This window comes from Pituophis catenifer, unplaced genomic scaffold (genome assembly GCF_029215685.1).
Source record: "Pituophis catenifer annectens isolate HBS135680 unplaced genomic scaffold, rPitCat1.0.hap2 SCAF_3, whole genome shotgun sequence".
NCBI classification, from domain to species: Eukaryota; Metazoa; Chordata; class Lepidosauria; order Squamata; family Colubridae; genus Pituophis; species Pituophis catenifer.
In genome coordinates, this window is record NW_027256883.1 from 132,066,493 (window position 1) to 132,086,942 (window position 20,450).

At 37.0% G+C, this 20,450-nt stretch overlaps 1 protein-coding gene across 1 annotated transcript in view; it reads right to left on the reverse strand.

The window, feature by feature from the left end:
* Positions 1-7,105, reverse strand: part of DPYD (dihydropyrimidine dehydrogenase) — a 560,719-nt gene extending 553,614 nt beyond the window's left edge. Inside the window, exons 1-2 of the mRNA XM_070941074.1 lie at positions 7,067-7,105; positions 6,224-6,334 (exon numbers count right to left, since the gene is read on the reverse strand). Coding sequence (XP_070797175.1) covers positions 6,224-6,334; positions 7,067-7,105 — 150 coding nt within the window. The remainder of the gene's footprint in view (positions 1-6,223; positions 6,335-7,066) is intronic.
* Between the last annotated feature and the right edge of the window lie 13,345 nt (positions 7,106-20,450).

Genomic DNA, 20,450 nt, shown 5'->3' on the forward strand with positions numbered 1-20,450 from the left:
AGTAAAGAGGAACTAAAGAGCCTCTTGATGTGGGTGAAGAAGGAGCGTGCAAAAGTTGACTTGAAACTCAACATTAAGAAAACTAAGATCATGGCATCCGGCCTTCTCAATTTTTGGCAAATAGATGGGAAAGAAATAGAGGTAGTGACAGATTTAATTTTCCTGGGCTCCAAGATCACCACAGATGGGGACTGCAGCCAAGAAATTAAAAGACGCTTGATCCTGGGGAGGAAAACTATGGCAAATCTAGACAGCATACTAAAAAGCAGAGACATCACCCTGCCAACAAAAGTGTGTATGGTCAAGACTATGGTTTTCCCAGTTGCAATGTATGGCTGTGAAAGTTGGACCATAAGGAAAGCTAAGCTCCAAAGAATTGAGGCCTTTGAACTATGGTGCTGGAGAAGATTCCTGCGAGTCCCTTGGACTGCAAGGCAGTCAAACCGGTCAGTCCTAGAGATCAACCCTGACTGCTCTTTAGAAGGCCAGATCCTGAAGATGAAACTCAAACACTTTGGCCATCTAATGAGAAGGAAGGACTCACTAGAGAAGAGCCTAACGCTGGGAACGATTGAGGCCAAAAGAAGAAGGAAACGACAAAGAATGAGGTGGCTGGATGGAGTCACTGAAGCAGTCGGTGTGAGCTTAAATGGACTCTGGGGATGGTAGAGGACAGGAAGGCCTGGAGGAATGTTGTCCATGGGGTCGCAATGGGTTGGACACGACTTCGCGACTAACAACAACAAACAATAGAGAAGCAATTGCTCTTGAACACTCCGTATTTATGCCAAAGCAGGACTAGAAACACAATATGAAAAAAACTGAAGAAAGACTTGATTCATTTTATTAACACTAAGTTATGATCCATGCCAGTTCTCCATTATTAAAACTTTTGCCAAGACTGCAAGGTGTTATAACTTTTTTTCTCTGATATTTCTCCTTAAATTTCCTCTTGCAAGTATTTTCTAACTACCACCCAAATGGCAAGATGTTTTCAAAAATAGTAGTGCTTAAGTTGCCTAGCAACAGTATACATTATATTTCCCCATGTTTAATCTGGACACCTTATGGTAAAGATGCTTTTCAGAAGCTGTTACAAGAAAAGTATGCAAAATTGTCCACTGTATATTTACCTCTTCAGTGTAAAATGGTCCATGAAATCAGAACTTATCTAAATTTTTCAAAAGAAGCATCAGAAGGCAAGGCTCTCTCCATACTGCTAAAACAGACTAACCTCACTTGGGAGCTACAGACTGCATTGCTTCGTTCTCCTGCCTTCTTATGAAGCTGCTACAACAAACTTATAAAATTCTGTTTATTTTGCAATTCATTTTTAAAGACTTCTCAAATATTACTGGTTTCATCTAAATGGTTGTAGTCAGTTGTGAATTCAAACCAAAGGCATTAGTCATTCACGCTTTAATCTAAACAAAGTCAATAACCCTTTCAACTACGCATACAAGCTAGGAAAATACAAAGAACTTGAAAAGTATAGCAGATAATCAAAAGAATGCAGTTTGTTCTTTTGAGCGAATCCTCCAAGAGCTTAAGAATCTCAATTCCCATCGACTTCAGATATAATATAAGCGGAAGCTAACAGTCAAGCTAAGCAAAATCCCCCATCAAAAAAACATAAACTCTATTTGTTTAGGGAAATGGCTGCACTGGCAGAAACACTTGTCAACTAAGCAACTTTGGTATCGGGTTCCAACATACAATAGTCTAATCTCCATTATCACACATTAATTTGTTTGATTTGAGAGTACACCTTTATCCCAGTAATGATCTGCTGGATCAATTCTAATAACCTCTGAGATGGCCTAAAGCCAGAAGGAAGGAACTTTATGCCTTTTAGCTGTTAAGCTGAACTTGTTCAACTGAAGGGAGCTGAAAGAAGGGAAGCAGGTTGTCCATCCGATATAATATCTGGAATATAATATTATTTGTAATTATCCAGATTCTACAATCATGCCAAGTATATTTTTGTGCAGTTTCTACAAATGGCAAACATTTATTCGTAACTTCAGAAAAATAATGTAAACAAAACTAGGATGCATCAGTTCAAAGAGTAATCTGTCTAAGTACTTTCCTTTGATGCCTGTTAATAAATTATACCAATTACTGGTTAATATTTACAATTTAAAAGATAAAGATTTTATAGAAGTAGTATTTTACTACACATATACTGGATTATGATTACCAAGTAATGATTACAGAGTGATCTATATAGAATTGCTGTTAACTGTACATAATTTTAATACAAATAGGACTGATGTTTAAATAGTTAATCCACCCAAAGGTATTTGCACTGGATCCAAATTGCACCTTCTACAGAGGTGGCCTATGGGGAGCAAATGTCCCAGAAAGGAAAACATTCAAAATAAGCTTCCTTGAAATGATCAAATGGTTCAATATTTTTTCTTGAAAGTTGGGGCTCCTACTTATTTACTAGGCTTAGCAATGGGCAAAATGTCCTTAGTTTTCTCAGTCTTAAAAGTTCCTGCTCTGGTATTTACAGTACTAAGCTAACACATGCACATACAATGAAGAAGAATTGTTGATTAATTCAATGGTTCTTTATAACATCGAGTCTTCAGTGTTTTACAGCCCTCTCTAAGTAGTTTACAAAGTCAGTACTGTGTTTCCCCGAAAATAAGACCCTGTCTTATATTTTTTTGAACCCCAAAGTAAGCACTTGGCCTTATTTTCGGGGAGGTCTTATTATTTTGGGGCGTGTGGAACAAGATGGGGCTCCTCTTGCCATCTTACCTGATTTCCAGCTCTGCGTTTAAATATTTTTGGGGAGGGCTTATTTTCGGGGGGAGGCTTATTTTAGCACATGCGCTCAAAAGCCCGATTGGGCTTATTATCAGGGGATGTCTTATTTTCGGAGAAATAGGGTATATTGCCCCCAACAATTTGGGTTACTGATCTTTGAAGGATGGGAGGCTGAGTCAACTTTGAGCTGTTGAGAATCGAACTGCTGGCACTCAGCAGAATTAGCCTGCAATACATGACCATTCTAACCACTGCACCACCATGGTTCTTTCCAATATTCTCTACTCATTCTCCCATCTGATCTATTTTCCCATCATCAACCCCAAACCAGAAAGTCACTGACCCATGCAAGGAAACAGGCCACTTATGCCTCCCTACCCCCAAGAGTAAACTATTTTAATAAAATGTGCAGATGCTAATGTATAGGTATGGTTGCCAATTTTGAAAAAAAGCAATTGTCTAATCTCCTCTTAAAAGTATAGTATAAGTATATGTATATCATCATCATTTTAACCATTGTCTATCCACTGCAGGATGAAGGCCTATTCCACATGTTTCCAACCTATACGGTCCTGAATTTCTTTTGCCAATTGAGGCTGCAATTCTGGCTGATGTCGTTGAATCCATCTTTTGTGTGTGTGTGTGTGTGTGTGTGTGTGTGTGTGTGTGTACACATACTTAGATATACTTGCATATACTTATATAAAAATATAAGTGTATATAAAAGTATATATTGATCATCTCACCATACATGAAAAGATAACTTGCATGTTGCTCCTTTGGATATCCACAAAGTAATAGGGAAATTATGGCTTTTTGTTCCTGGACAACTGCCATCATTTCCCACTATGAGCTTTTAGCTTGGGATACTGGGAATTGTAGTTCAGTGACAAATTTCTCCATTTTTGACTGTCTTTGAATAGTGGGCTATTTTCAGTAAATTAGGACAACTTGTGTTAGCACCACCAGGCAGACTAGACAAGAAGCACAACCAGGACCGGCTCTGTTGTTATTGTAAGGTTATTTAACACAATCTTGCAAATTCCTTCTTTTCTTTTATTCTCTAGAAAACTACATTCGGAAATATTTTCCACACCATCCCCACTTCTGTGGGCAGATTATCTTTTACATGCCGGTTCTATTTGAATTGGAAGATACCTTGCCAACCCTTTGAAGTAGCAAGGAGAAGAAACAAGAGCAGAAAGGGTTTCAAGGTCGCTCTTTATTTTTACAGGATATTATAACAGAATCTTGAAAGTCTCTATCATGTCTTCTATACAAAATAACATTAAGATATTTTCGTTGTTGTTTCTTTCATGTGCTTTTTCCTTCTTCAGGGTTTAGTAATCTTTTCTCAAACTCTTCAGCAGTTTGTTCATCTCTTTTCCAATCCTGGTGCCTGACCATCATTCTATTCGAACATTTGCCCAATAGACCATCATTCTATTCGAACAATGGTGAAATTATAGGGCAGGAGTTCCCAATCCCCAGTCCGTGGACCAGTACCAAGCTGTGCCATGCCAGAAATTGGGCCGCGCAAACAAGCGAACCCCATCCGTGGGATACAGGCAGCATGTGAAACCATGTCCCTTCCAGTCCACAGAAAAATCTCTCTCCATGGAACCGGTCCAGTGGTGGGTTGCCCCCGGTTCGGACTGGTTCTATAGAACCAGTAGTAAAACCGGAGGGAGGCTCCGCCCACCCACTCCAACATCATCAAAATGCTTCTGTGCATGTGCGCGCGGCCCCATTGAGAAGTAAAGGTAAGTAGAACCCATCCCTGAACTGGTCGCTGATGCCCAAAAGCGCTGTTCTAGGGCACTGACAGCTACTAATGGAATGCTGGCAGTGTGCCAATCTTGCTTCATGAATGAATGAATGAATACACACCCACACACACATTCCAAAAAGATCCAGGCCGGGTTTACAATATCAAGCATAAAACATAAGTAAACATCACCCTGTATTTCTACCAACATATCCCTTCTTAAACTCTACTGGGATTATAAAATACTTATAAAATACTCTTGGGGATTAGTTTGCCTTCTGATAATGATGATTTGTGATTGGCCATGCATGCTTGGCCAGACATATTGTAAGTAGGCACCCACTACATGCTTTCAAAATTGTAAGATCAAGGCTGCATTCCAATGTATTAAAAGCATTACCCAATAGGATTTTAGATAGATTTTTGTTTTTGTTCTTAATTAGACTTACCATATTTCAACTTAAAGATATTCTGGAAAGGAAATGTTTATGTTAATATACTGCACAAAGTTTATTTATTTATTTTTATGCCTCTACAGCAGTATAACTGCAAATGGCTCATTAAATCATTCATAGCTTCTTTCGTCACTCCCACCAGAGCTAACAAGCCTGAGGCATTATTTCAAAATCAACAATCCCTGCCACATTGTTTTATTCATTTTGTTAGATTTATATCCTACCTTTCCTTCAGGAGCTCAAGGCAGCTTACATGGGAATTTCCTTCATTTTTATACCCACAACAGCAATTCTGTTAAGTAGGTTTGGGATGAAAGAGAATGATATTCAACCAAAATCACCCAGTGAGTTTCTATGTCTTAAGTGAATTTGAATCTGGATTTTCCTGGTCCAAAAGTTCTTAACCGCTATACCACATGGCTTCTCATAACACACTTAAATCTGTTTTGATTTGAGCTAACAGATCTCTGCCACTTACAGTGGTGTTCAAAAAAAGGAAAAGTCCAAGGAAAAAGGGAATGGAAAAAGGAATTGTAGCAGCAACTTAAATGCCACTCCCTCTGGGGTTGATACTCAGGGAAGCAGCATCCTTTTTTCTCTATCCTAAAATGTCTAAGATTGGAAACCTGAATATTTCAGAATATTTTTTTCTTCCTATCAGAAGTGTAGCTAGGACAAAAGCACATCATTTTCCAAGGATATCCAGACATAAAAGCTTGCATGAAACTGAGCTTTATCCTATTTTCTCTTTATATTTATTACAATCATTTATGTCCAGCCTAGCAGGCTAACAGAGTAATCAAAACAGTTGTAAATAAAAACACAATAGATGCTCTTTTAAATCAAGCAGATGCTAATACCTTCAAAAAGAGAAAAAGGAAGCCCCTTTTTCTGTCTTCCAGAATCCTTTATGTAAGGCGTTTAGTGCAAGGAGACCATAGGATAGAGGAGAAGCTAGATCTGCTAGTTGTCATGTTCCCTTCTATCCTATTGATTTGACAGTTCGTAAGTTCATTAAACTTCAACTTGCCATGTCATTTGAGCCATTAAAAAAAAAATAGATTGAAAAATCTCTCCAAGCAAGATTACAAACCACAGTTTGGGAAATAAAGAACACAACATTTACTTACTGATATACAATGATTGCAATCTAGTGTACAACTAAGGAACTCAGCTTTCACCCAGATCCAAAGTTAATAATAATAATAGTTGTGATACTTACTGAACAGTTTTTATCTGCATTCCTTTTCCAGTGCTTTTTCTCTACTTTTTTTGCTGCAGTTGAATTCAAAGATGCATGAGTTTGTATACGAGGGTTGAGAGCTAAAATATTCTGCAGATATAAAAAAAAAGAGATGTTTCCTTTTTAAAAAGTGAAAAGCACAGAAAGAAACAATTAAATACTTCTGCTTACAAAACTTCAAAGCTTCCAGCTTCTATTTGTTTAAAAAGAAGAAATTTAGCAATGTAAAGTAGATGTTTGAGTCAATTATATTAACATGATTACCTATTAATCTATTAAACTATTAATGTTCCCTAGTCTTTCTTACACAAATGAGGGTTCTATTCGAGTAAAAATTAAGAATTATATTGCTTTGCCAGAATAAAATTAGATCTCTGCAGTTATTCTTTTTAAATTTCCTCTCATAATTTAAATTTCATATACTTACAATATATACATGTTCTGTGAATGAAACACTGCCTATAACACTGTCTATAATTTGCAGATGACATCAATTTGTAGGTAATTGTTAGCACTTTAGAAGATAGACTCAAGATTCAGGAGGACCTTGACAGATTTGAATGCTGGGCCCTATCGAACTTAATGCAATTCAGTGGCAAGAACAGTAAGGTTCTGCTATTAGGCAAGAAAACAAAATGCACAATAGATAATACCTGGCCCAATGGTAGTGTCTATGAGACAGATTTAGGTGTTCTAGTGGACCACCAGTTAAGTATGAGCCAGCAGTGTGCTGCAGCTGCCAAAAATGCCAATGCACTCCTAGGCTTCATCAAGGGATAGTATCAAGATCACGTGCAATGATAATACTACTTTATACTGTACTAGTGAAGTCCCATTCACTAGTCCAGTTCTGGTCACCATGATACAAAAAAATATGCTGAGAACCCAGAAGTGTATGGAAAAGAGCAACAAGGAGATTAAAGAGTCTAAACTGTACAAGGAACAGTTAAGGGAACTAGGTACGTCTAGTCTAACAAAGAGAAGATTGGAGGTGAGCAGTCTTCCAATACTTGAGGGCTATCACAGAAAATCTTCCAATACTTAAGGGCTATCACCAGCAAGGGTATTGTTATTTGCCTTATGTGTTATAATATCTATCTATCTATCTATCTATCTATCTATCTATCTATCTATCTATCTATCTATAGAGAGAGAAGTTTTGAATCCTGCTGGACCAGAGGGTTGGAGTAGAAGATCTCCAAGGTCCCTTCCAACCTTATTATTCTACTTTCAACACCAGTTTTACAACACTGTTTTATAGGCCTGCACTGTACCTCTCTCATTAAGGCAGACAGTTCTGTTGAAAGTTAGCAAAATGCTATACAATGGTTTCCATCTATTTAAAGAGCCTTTTACAACCCAGAATAGAAAAGTGTGCCACTGGAAATACTTATTAAATACTGAAGACTCCACGCCTATTATCAGCCTACTCAGTATGATCCCCTGCAGTGTGAGAACATGCCAATTTTAGTTCAATATTCTGAACGTGTTGGAAAAGAATGTTCCAACACTTTTGGTGGTTTGTTGATTTGTTTTGTTGATTTGGTACATTTGTTGGTTGGTTGGTCAACTGACTGACAGATTATTTGCCTTCAAGTCAATGTCAACTCTTTGTGACCATATAGATTTTCTCTACGAGGATCTGTCCCCAGATATTCCAATGTTGTGTATTTTAATTTTGTATATTTTAATGTAATTTATATACTTTTTATATTCTGATATTGTACTTGCACCACTCAGAGTACCTTTTTGAGGAGATGGGCAATCTAGAAATGCTAACTATAAACAAATAAATAAATTACATAAATGACCTTTGTGACCATATTACAAGCAACTGTGTTCTCTTCGCTGATGATGTAAAACTATTTAACACCACCAATAATGCTGCTACCCTTCAAAAAGGCCTTGACTATGTATCTGAATGGTCAAAAAATTGCCAACTCCAAATCTCAACCAACAAATGCTCTGTTTTACACATTGGCAAAAAAAAATTCAGAACACAAAATACAAACTAGGTCCACACGACCTTGTAGACGACCCTCACTCTATCAAGGACCTTGGAGTACTAACCAGAGCATACAAAACATTTGCTAGACCAACTCTTGAATACAGCTCATCTGTCTGGAACCTGTACTACATATCAGACATTAATACAATTGAGAGAGTCCAGAAATATTTCACGAGAAGAGTCTTCCACTCCTCTACTCACAACAGAATACCTTATGCCACCAGAAGTACGCCGCCTTCGGTTTGACCTAAGCGTAGTACATAAAATTATCTGTTATAATGTCCTACCTGTCAATGACTACTTCAACTTCAACCACAACACACAGGCACACAACAGATACAAACTTAAGGTAAACCGCTCCAAACTCAATTGCAGAAAATACGACTTCAGCAACAGAGTGGTCAATGCCTGGACTGCACTACCTGACTCTGGTTTCTTTCCCGAACCCCCAAAATTTTAACCTTAGACTGTCCACCTCACCCCAGTCCTAAGAGTTCTGTTAGAGGCGTGCATAAGCACACCAATGTGCCTACAGTCCCTGTCCTAACATTCCCTTTTATTCCTATCCATTTCATGTATTCATAATCATGTTTTATACTTATATATGTTATCAAATACATGCTTGACGAAATATATAAAATAAAATAAAAATAAAAAATAAATATTATAGTGTTATCTGCATCTAGTTCTGATACTCATCCATAACCAAAGAAGCTGACCAGAGCTGGCTTGATGGGGAGAAATCCAGTTCCACCCATCAAGATGATGATGATGATTTGTTGTATACCTGTTTAGACTGGATTTGGCACTTTTATCCACCTATCAAGTTATTGTAATTATGGTTCACTGCAAAGTCAGCCAGAAGTTCAGTCTGGATTTGGCATTTTTGCCCACCTATTAAGTCCTTCCCAAGAACTGGGATAGGCAGATGTGAATGTTTTTGGTGTTAAAGGTATTGTCATAGGGATGTAAGCTTTTCTGAATAAAACTGCCTTTTGCAATTGACTTATGGTGATTTTGTCAATGCCAACGTAACCTTTATTTTTATTTTTCTAGAATTCAAATGATCTTTATATACAGTAAGCCTAGCTATTGTTACCATTTATGTTTCCTTCCTATCACACCTAACCTTTAGATGTAAAATCTCTTACTTATGTTACAGGATTATGATATTGCTAAAGCTTTTGACTGGTTCTTTGTATTATAACATACTTTGTATAAATTTGTTCATTTATATTATCCAAAATGATAGCTTTGTAGCCTAAAATTCCATAAAGTCATATGCAATCTTATTTTAAAAAATTAAAATATTCTAAAAAAAGCTGACCTTGTAATTCATTTAATGTAAAGCAGGAGGAGAGGAGGAGGAAGAAGAAGAGGAAGTGTCAACTCACAAAGCTTTTGAAGCTTAGCTCAAGACTCATGATTTAATTAGGGCATCCATCAGAACCCTGACAGGAAGAGGAAGAGGAAGAAGAAAAGGAAGAGGAGGAGGAGGAGGAGGAGGAGGAGGAGGAGGAGGAGGAGGAGGAGGAGGAGGAGGAGGAGGAGGAAGGGGAAAAAGTTTTTTGGCAGAACATTATCACATTCCCAATCATTTTAAGTTCTGGATTCTGGAATAAATATTTCATAATGTTTTCATTTTAAGTCTTGAATTGCTCTAGGGAACATTCAAGGAGAAAAATATGGTATTTTTGTCCAAACCCAATACCTGAAAAATAAAATTATGTTCAAGATTGTGAATATTACCCATTTGCAACAGGAAATGATTTCAGAAAAAGAACAAAGTGAAAATTGTAGCAGGCAGTGGCTTACAGAACAATCCTTCCCCAAAATGAAAATTTTCATTTTCCAAACCTACAGTAAGTTCTTATCCTTGTATTGAAAAGATAATGCTTGCAAGCATGAGAGTAATCCCTTGCTAAACCTCATAACCAAACAAAATGGGTTCATCAAGCTTACCTATTCCTTTTCTTATTCCTCGAAGAGCAAAACTTAAAATACACATATTTGGGTACCACTGCCTTGCAGTTCTATTTCTTTTTCTTGCTCCAATACACTGGACACATTTGTAAATGTCCTTTTACATAAAGCAACATTTAGAAGTTATTTAGGGTGGGCAGCACTGGTTTAGGAGAAGGCAATCTGTATCCTTCACAAATTAGCTTTTGTACTAGAAGCTAAGTAAATAGAAAACAAATTATACCAGAATACACTATTTGTCCATCTAATCTAATTTTTTCCAATAGTTGATAAGCTAGCACTTTTCCAGATGATAAGGATGTCAACCTCCCTCAACCCCAATCAGCAGGTAAGATGCATTGAGGGTTAAAAAAAACCAGGTGACGCAAAAACTAATTACTTTTGGTCTATTCTAATGACCATCCAAGAGTCCTTTCTTGCTGGAAGGACAAGAGATGACATTGTGTCTCAGTGTGAAATACCACTGTGCTCATCATCTTGAATTGAGGTGGCAGTTACCTCACATAAATAAATAAATCTTCATCATAAATTAGCATGGGAGAGAAGTTAATAAAAAAAGGGAAAAAAGCAACCTTACGAGATGTAAGGTAAACATGACAAAACATGCAGCACATTTTATTTCAAGAAAGAGAAACTGCCTCCTACGGTAACAGGCACAAATTCACATGTTCATCACATCAAACAAACATGGCTTTCATATGTCTATGAAAACATTCTGTAAGTGGTTTACTAAATGTGAAGATACAAAATGCTTAAAACAAAACCTAAGGCCACTGAGCCTGACACACTGCAGTGATAGTATCTGACAGAGCACCTTAGCTCATTATAAATAATTGCTTTCATAAAGGGTATCTGAATTCTGAAACTGCATATTAAAAGCTGGATGGTGGAGGAAGGAGAAAACTACAAGAGAGAATGGTATCCATTTGTAAGGAAATGCTACTCACTCATCTGCTCCAGACATTACCTCCATATTGTGGCTTCCAAAATGTTTATTTACTTATTTATTTATTATTTATTTATTTTGTCAAGCATATAACATAAACAATTAATACATGCAATGGATACAAATAAAAGGGGACATTAGGACAGCGAGGGTAGGCACGTTGGTGTGCTTATGCACACCCCTTAAAAACCTCTTAGGAATGGGGTGAGGTGGACAGTACAGTCTAAAGTTAAAGTTTTGATGTTTGGGGAAGAAACTATAGAGTCAGGTAGTGCATTCCAGGCATTGACCACTCTGTTGCTGAAGTTGTATTTTCTGCAATCGATTTTGGTGCGGTTTACCTTAAGTTTGTATCTGTTGTGTGCTTGTGTGTTGTTGTGGTTGTGGTTGAAGTTGAAGTAGTCATTGACAGGTAGGACATTATAGCAGATAATTTTATGTACTACGCTTAGGTCAGACCGAAGGCAGCATAGTTCCCAGTTGCCTAAGGCCAAAATTTCAAGCCTGGTGGCATGAGGTATTCTATTGCGAGCAGAGGAGTGGAGGACTCTTCTCATGAAATATCTCTGGACTCTCTCAATTGTATTAATGTCCAATATGCCGTGTGGGTTCCAGACAGATGAGCTGTATTTGAGAACTGGTTTAGCAAATGTTTTGTATGCTCTAATTAGCAGTATAATATTACCAGAGAAGAAGCTACGCAAGATTAGGTTAACAACTCTTAATGCCTTTTTGGCAATGTTGTTATACTGGGCTCTGGCACTTAGAACATTAGAGATGAGTCCTCCAAGGTCCTTGACAGAGTGTCTTCATAAAAACAGTTTCCATGCATTGCCATTTGTTCCCAATATACCGCAGTACGTAATACCATTCTAATGCATTCTCCAAAAAATATTTATTTTCCATTAATTTTATGAAATACTTGCAATGCATTTCAATGTTATTTTCACTTGATTAAAAAAAAGTCACTCATACTTCAAAGTTCTAATGGCACCATTCTTCCTGGCCCAAACTAGCCTGATTATATAAGGAGATGATCAGAAATGGCCAGAGGCATAAATAAAGCCTAGGACTCCAAGTTATTAAAATTAAGTTCAGTGTTTGGCAGGAATCACTGGAATGTTACCATGTTGTATTAGAAGTGTAAAGTGAAGGAAGCCTCTGCAAGTGAAGGGGGCAAACACAGGGATGGGGTGCCTGTTGGAGGTATGCGTGAATTCCGACTTAGTTCAAAACATCATGCCCTTTAAATAAAATATATCAAATGCAGAAACATATCAATTCAAAGCTATTGCCCCATTAACTCTTCCTTGCATTCAAGCCTTCCCTCTTCAGACAAAAAATATAATTGAATTACACCAGTACAAACTGAATAGATGCATTCCCCCACCCCCACCCCCCCAAGATCTTTCTCAATATTCCTGAGCCCATTTTGGCCAAAGTTTTTATTCCATCCTTTCATTGCTTTGCTTTTTAATTTTATTTATTTAGTTTTCACATTCTTTGAACCACCCATCTCCCTCAGGGGGATTCTGTATTGCTACAGAATGTATTTTAAAACTACTGTGTCTGTGATGGTGATCTTGCATATTTACTTCAGCTTTTTTTTCTTTTTTAAGTATGGAGTATTTCAAAAAGGTAAGATCAATGAGATCAATATTGTCTGCTTTTCTTTTCTTTGGACTACATCTAAGAGTTTCACTGTTATGATACCTACACTGCCACGAACCTAAGAATTTTATCATGAAAAAAGTTATGTATATTTATTCAATCCCAGAAAGACTTCTATAATCTTAAATCAGTTACTGAAAAGTTAGTTGTCTACAGATTTCATTTACAGGACAAATCAATGTTAAAGTTTAATCAGCATTAACTATACTGAAAGGTTTGGGGTGGGGTCAAACGTCCCCGGATCGAGCCGGATCACCCAGTCTGGTAGCAATCTTGGCCAGTGGATCGGCGATCCAGTAGCGATGGCGGAGCAAAGTTCCACCCACCCACCCGGTGTCATTACTTCTTGTTTTTTTTAAAAAATGTTTTTTTTAACCTTCTGCGCATGTGCAGGTTTTGTGCATACGCAGGTCTGCGCGCGCACATGACATGCGTGCGCATGTGAGCAAAGTGAGCGTGTATGTGGCACGTGTGCTTCCGAATCGGTAAGGAAGGTAAGTAGATTTCACCTCTGGTTTGAGGTTTGTGGGTGCAAGGAGTGCTCAGTACTACAACTGCCTAGAAGGTGTATTTTAAGTATAATATACTAAATCATATCCACATACACAACCACAAACAAAACTCTTTTGTTAATGGATACCACATAGGGGTTATTTTCTCTGGTTTTACAGTATTACTTTGAATTCCATTTCTCCCTTTCCTTTACCATGTTCTTCCACTCCTTCCTTAAGTAGATATGGCTGAAGGTTAGACAAAAAATGCACATGCCACTTGCTTTTAATAGTTAAATTTTAATCTAAATACCAAACGAAAATGTTAGGGCCTTGCAAGCTTCATAAAATAAACGTAAGTGAAAATAAAGCAATTTTAAAACTATCTTTTGAATAGAAAGGATGAGCTTGCTTCATTCTGAATCCTTCCTAGAAGCTAGGTTTTTATTCTTTCAGACAACCGTTCGCCTTTCTCATTCATTCCCCATTTATGTTTTACTGATATTTCTTCTTTCCAGCAACAACTATAGAAAATCCTGACTTTGCTACCGGCTTGTTCAGGCAGAACAAGAACAAATTCTGACAGTGATTGAGTTTGCACACCCAAAGTGGGACCCCTGACAGAGCACATCCTGAGTTGCACTTGGACAAGCTAGCTGCCATCTTCTCCAAGAAGAGTAAGAGCAAATTCTGACAGCCATCCATGTTTTTTGGTTTAAGACTTCAGGTCTGTGCATCTATACCCAGAGCCCTGTTACAATGCTGCTCCAGACTTCTCTCTCTACTCTATTTGCTGACAGCCAGTTCCTCTAGCCAGAGAAGAAATAAATTTTGGCAATAATCCAGCTGTCAATGTGCAAGCCATGAAATTTATACATTGAAAGCATAGCCCAGTCAGACCTCACTCTAGTCTTTGCTTAGATAAGCCAGCTGTCAGCTTGACCAGGAAGAGTAGCAATAAGTTCTGGCAACCATCCTGCTTTCCATGTGGAAGCCTCCCACCAAACTGGGATGTTCTCCCCTCCTCTAATTAACTTATGAGCTTCTGGTGGCCCCAAACCACTTGAAAACCTCTGGGTTATGCTATAATAAATATATTTGATACCTGGGTGCCACATTTCTTAATATATAAAAAATGTAGTTCGCACCAGCTGTTAAAACATTAATTACTCCTTAATTATCTTAGTTTTCTGAATTTTACAATGCAGTCCCTCAATCCAAATGATACACAAAACTGGATAAATCTTTAAACATGCTCCCCAAATGTTCCAATATATGAATGCATAAAACTTTTTTACATCCTAAGTATAGATTTTTTAAATGTCCTAAATAAAGATTTTCATGTTTTCCTTTCAACATTTAAATTTGGAAATTGGAGGACTTAAAAAACACACACACACAAAAATCCATTGTCAACTTGGCATTCTTTAGAATTAGACTTCATTCAAGGATCTTTGGGTAGGACCCCTCTCAAAGTACCAGATAGGTAATCCTCATTTGGAAACTGCCTCATTTAGCAAACAATAACATTAATGACAGTCATGAAAAAGCAACTTTATAAGGTCATTTATGACCTTCACAGGTCTGTAAAGCTGAAGTAAAATCATACAGTTGCTCTTTCACTTAGTGACCAGATCACTTAACAATCATGTTGCCAGTACCATTTGTGGTTGCTAAATGAGGATTAACTGGATTACTTTAAGTTTATTTGATATACTGGGCCTATCCTGTCTGGGAACCATTCTCCTTTCAGATAATTTAGAGTCTTATGTATATCTCATAAACTCCTATCTTATGTATGTATCAGCAGGGATAAATTATATTGACAGTAAAAAAATAAATCTTTCTCAATGGAAATATGCTCTTAATTTTCATACAGAAACATTGATATATAAATATAGAATTGGGACACCTCCAAATTTTAGAAAAAAAATTCATTTCTCTCAGAGATTTTCTTTTTTCTTTTAAAAAGTTTTATTAAATTTTTCTTTAACATACATATTTTATGAACAGAGTATTGACCGGGTCACTTCTTATACAACTTATAACATAGTTAAATATTAATTTTATACTCTATTCCAATCTTCTTCTTTTTTTCCAAATACAATTTACATATTTCAATTTCTGCCATAATATTTTCCCTACTTTTTTATCTTATCTTAATCTCTTAATACATAATATATAAACAATATCACCATTCGCCCTCCAAATCCTAATTTATTAACATTGCTTCAATTAATTATCTTATTTCTCCATTTATAAAGTATGTTTCTCAAAATCTCCATCACACTTTTTGGCTCTAAACAATGTACTTCATCTTATTCAATTCTTACACTGAAACCCTTTAACTTAATTGACCTTCCACATTTTATCTTAATCTCTTCTCAGTACATAATAAGCAATATCACTATCCGCCCTTAATTCTTAATTTCTTATTATAGCAACAATTAATTATTTTGTTTCGTCGTTTACAACATATTTTTTCAAAATGCCCATCATCCTTTTTAACATTTCAATTTTGTCTCTTAATTTCAGTTTTTTTCATAATTGAACCAAATTACCACTTCATATTTCATCTGTTGTTCCATTTTACAAAAATATAGATCATTATATTTGCTTCTTACATTCACAATTACTAATGTTAATACTGTTCCCTTAAAACTACTAATAATATACCTTATTTCCCTTCCTCCTTTTCACAATTCTTCCCCTTTTAGCCATTCTCTCTTGGTCTCTCCAAAATTCCACTTCTTAATAATTTTCTCCCTTCATCCCATTCTCTTATCTTCTTCTTTTTCTTTATATTTTCTCCTGAATCCTTTCTCTAACTTTTGAATCTATTACTTGCATAATTCTCACCAAGCTTTTACCTAATCTTTTTCCATTTCCTTCTCTTGCCTTTGCTTGATTCTTTTTTGGGAAATATTCCCCCCCCCACATCCATTCTTTTTTTTGCCACTGTAAATCCCAGTGTAATCATGTAACTTTTTACCATCTATCATCTAACTTTTCTTGTATTAGTTTTAATTTCTCCAAATCCAATTTTAAATCCAAATATAAAGATTCTTTTTTGGGCTTTAGCACTTTAACTTCCTCTTTGTTCTTCTCCCTCCATTAAAATTCCAAGTGCCAATTAGCCCCTAGTTTCCATTCCGGGACACCTTTTAAAGTTTTTTTTAAAATAATTCCTTTTTTACCTGTGAGTTGGCCAATCACTCACCCGGTATCAGTACTCCATTCAGACACCCCTCCTGCACAAAATCTTATTCCGGTTGCCCCAGCTTCAAAGCGGTTGTTTTTAATGGCCACCAACCCCGCTGCCAGTTTGAAGAACTGCCTCCGACCTTTTGAGGAACTTGCCTCTTCCTCTTGGTTGTCCGAGGCACCTCTCCTTCTTCACCATCCCTACAGGACGGTTCCAGTCCGAAGACCCCCCCCCCCCCCGACAGCAGTTTGTCTGGCTGGATTTTCGCGGGGCTCGTTGGAGCCCGCTATTTTCTAGCCAGTCTCGCCGCAACACTCCCGGTTTCTCCCTCTCAGAGATTTTCTGAATATCATCAACATTAAATGGATTATTGTAAGCATTAAATGAATTAAGGAAGAAAAACACAACATAAATATGTCTTCTCCATCCCTGTCCAATAAAATGTTGTTTTGAATGCTGGTTGAGATGTACACCGGTTGTAGTCCAACAGATTTGGAGAGCAACTTTTTAGGACAGTCACTGTCTATGTGAAAAAGCAATATAAGAATATTAAACAAATCACAACACAAAGAATGGTTGAAGACAGAAGTAAAAGGAACAAGAATGGTCGAAATCAGCAGTAAAAAAAACCTGAAGCTGTGTTCAATTTTTTACTTTTAATACTTCTTTTTCTTTCAGATCTGTGAGAATGTAATTTTTTTAAAGTTCTCTAACATCAAACTGTATGACACCTCAGAACACTCTCTGTGCAAAATGTCATAAGCAGCATAGATCAGCGATGAAGCACAGTCTCTGCCACTAGGGAAGAAAAAGACAATTCCCTTGTTTCTCCAATATTCAGTAATTACAGGATATAATCTTTGAGAAATGTAGGCTCTATCTCTCTTTCTCCCTCTCTCTCTCTCTCTCTGTGTGTGTGTGTATGAGAGAGAGAGAGAGAGAAAGAATGAAAAATGCTTCCTGGTGAGAATAGATTTATTAGTATAAATTATATAAATCTTTATGAAAGAATCATACTAATTTAAGGTGTTTGTTTAAATGGTGTAAACTGTGAGTTATTATCAAAAAAATCATACTAATTTAAGATATTTTGTTTAAATATTCATACAAGATCTTCATGCAAGAACCCCAGCAGAAAAGAAACAATTAAATATATTTCATTAAAGTGTTGGTTGGCTTGCATAAATTGAGACTTTTGGAATAGGTCATAGTTGGTGGCAGCCCTTTGCTGAACTTGGTTTATCTCCAAAAAAGCTAAGTGGGTTTGGAATTGGTCAGTATGAGGGTAAAAGACTATGAAGAAATCCCAGGATTCTGGCATAATCTGGGAAATTGGAAAAAAAAAACATTAGTGAATAAGGTAACACCCTTCTGTATTGGTGCCAAGCAAAAGGCACATGTAGTCAACAAAAAATTGAGCTCAATACAGACTTAGCCTTTTATTTATTTCTTATTCAAAAATATTTTCACTTAGCCAAGATGATTTGGGTTATTATCTGAGCTGAAGTCTATGAGGATGAAATGTATTTTCAAATATTATAAAATAAATACATCCCTCAAATAAAATTACAAGATGTGTTTCCTAGGCAGCATCCTGCAGATATTTTTAATTGGAACAAAAATAGGATATCCTTCATTTTTCACAGCCGATAAATTTAATGGTGAGAGCCGGTTTAGTGTAATGGTTAAAGGCATCTGGCTAGTTACTGGGAGATCATGAGTTCAAGTCCTGCCTTGGGCACAAAGTGACCTGGTGACCATGGGCCAGTCACTTTCTCTCAGCCTTAGGAAGGAGGCAATGGCAAACCACTTTTGAAAAACCTTGCCAAGAAAACTGCAGGAACTTGTCTAAGAACTGAGTATGACTGAACAAAAGAGAGAGAGAAAAAAAAGATTTAATCCATTTATACGTCTGAAAAAAATAAAACCAAAAGAATTTACAAAAAGGAGTTTAATAACAAATTAAATGTATATAAAGTATTAGTTTACCAATATTTATCATTCATTGACAGCTTTCACTTTTTCTTTTATTCATTCCTTTTAAAATAAACAGAAAAGCCCCTATGCAAGTCTTTTAAAAAGCATATAGTATACAAAATTATTTTTGCTTTTTCAAGAATTACAGAGAGATTGTTTTATACATCTTCACACACTCACCCTGTTTTGAAAGAAGCCTTTGTACCAATTCAGTCAAAGGATTCCATTTATTATATTGCTTCCAGTAATATTTAATATTTATATACCGTTATCGTGCTTTCTACATTAGTACAGAGTTACCAGGGCATTTTGTTGCTCACCTGCCATAATGACAGAGGGAGAGGAGTTGATTACATGAAACCCCCATATGCTCTAAAAGCAGATGTGAAGAGATTACAAGACTGCCAGCAGCAACAGAATGTACAATTCATACCAAAAAGAAAAAAAAGAAAAAGCTAGGTATGTACTACTAAACTATCCAGATAACATTGTGCTATGCAAATGAAAATCTTGGGACAAGTTCTATAACTATAATTGCCAAAAATATGGTCAGCAGGTATCTGGACCTAATAATCTATGTGATCCCACTATACTTTCACTTTTAATGGAAGGAAGTTATCTGAAGTCTTCCTTCTACCAGAACTTTATTATAATGCCATCTGTTCTGGGCCTTTCACCAAAATAAGGTTCTAACCTTTTGAAGGATGAAGGTGGAAGACTTCAAATGAATTTCTGAATATATTAAGACCTCTGCATGCATTAAAAGTGCAGGTAACAATATTTTAGTGCCATGTGTTTCTCCTTGGCTTCTTATATATAACTCAAGTCCCTCAATGTATCTGGCAAAAATGGAAATGGTAGCATTATAGGTAGACCACGAGTTATGACCATAATGGACCTTGCCCATAAGTCATAACAGTCATTTTATATTTTTAGTGTGGTTGTTAAATGAACACAGTGGTCGTAAATATGAACCCATTGTTCTCTTTTGGTGTATTTTCCCCAAAAACTGCTGTTGTTTTCTATTGGTGTATTTTTTATATATATAAAAGGATTGGGGCTGAAAGGTAAAAGGGAAGCAGTATGCTCCCTCCCATGTTGGGGTAGACCAGGTGCTTCGATAGAAAAACACTTGTATGTATGTATGTATGTATGTATGTATGTATGTATATACTTTGCATTCACATGATTATGGAATGCTGCAAATGACTGTAAATGTGTTCATGTTGCCAAGCACCTGAAGTGTGATCATGTGACTGAAGGGAGGGCTGACTGTCAGAACTTCTGAACCAGATCCGGATCATAAGTCCCCTTTTTCAGGTAAGTTGTAACTTCAGTCACTGTTCTGTCCCCCCTTCCCTACACAGGCAAACACACAACCAGGAACGCCTGCCAAGGTTTTATTATGCAAACAGACTAGAATCCCTTGCAGATAAGAGTTTTGGCAGTAAACTGCGAAATGCCTGCCAAGTCAGTTTTCACTCACAGTAAGCGAGAGAGAGTTTATTCTCAGTCCGGTCCAGTAGCAAAAAAGTAATCCACGAAGCAAGAATTAGCCAAGGTCCAATCCAAATATGTATAAGCCAGATTTCAGGTAACACAATGTGACTCTCAGGTTTTTAACTTTGACCGTCACAAAGCCTGAAGAGCAATCACACCCACTTTTATTCCTTGTGGAGTGTGGCTCAGTGACTCAGCTCAATCTCTGGCCCTCCCATGCCTCTTTCGTTGCTGCGCACACTTCTCCCTCCGACGCTGCCTGGGATCAAGCCAGGATTCATCATCCTCGCTCTCTTTCTGTTGTTGTTCCGATATGCTTTCCTCCTGGCATATCCCAGGCTGTTCCTCTTGGCCTTCGGATGAAACCTGAGAGAAGGGTCCTGGAGAGGGAGGCCTTGTCAGTTCCTCCCCACCACCTTCTGAGT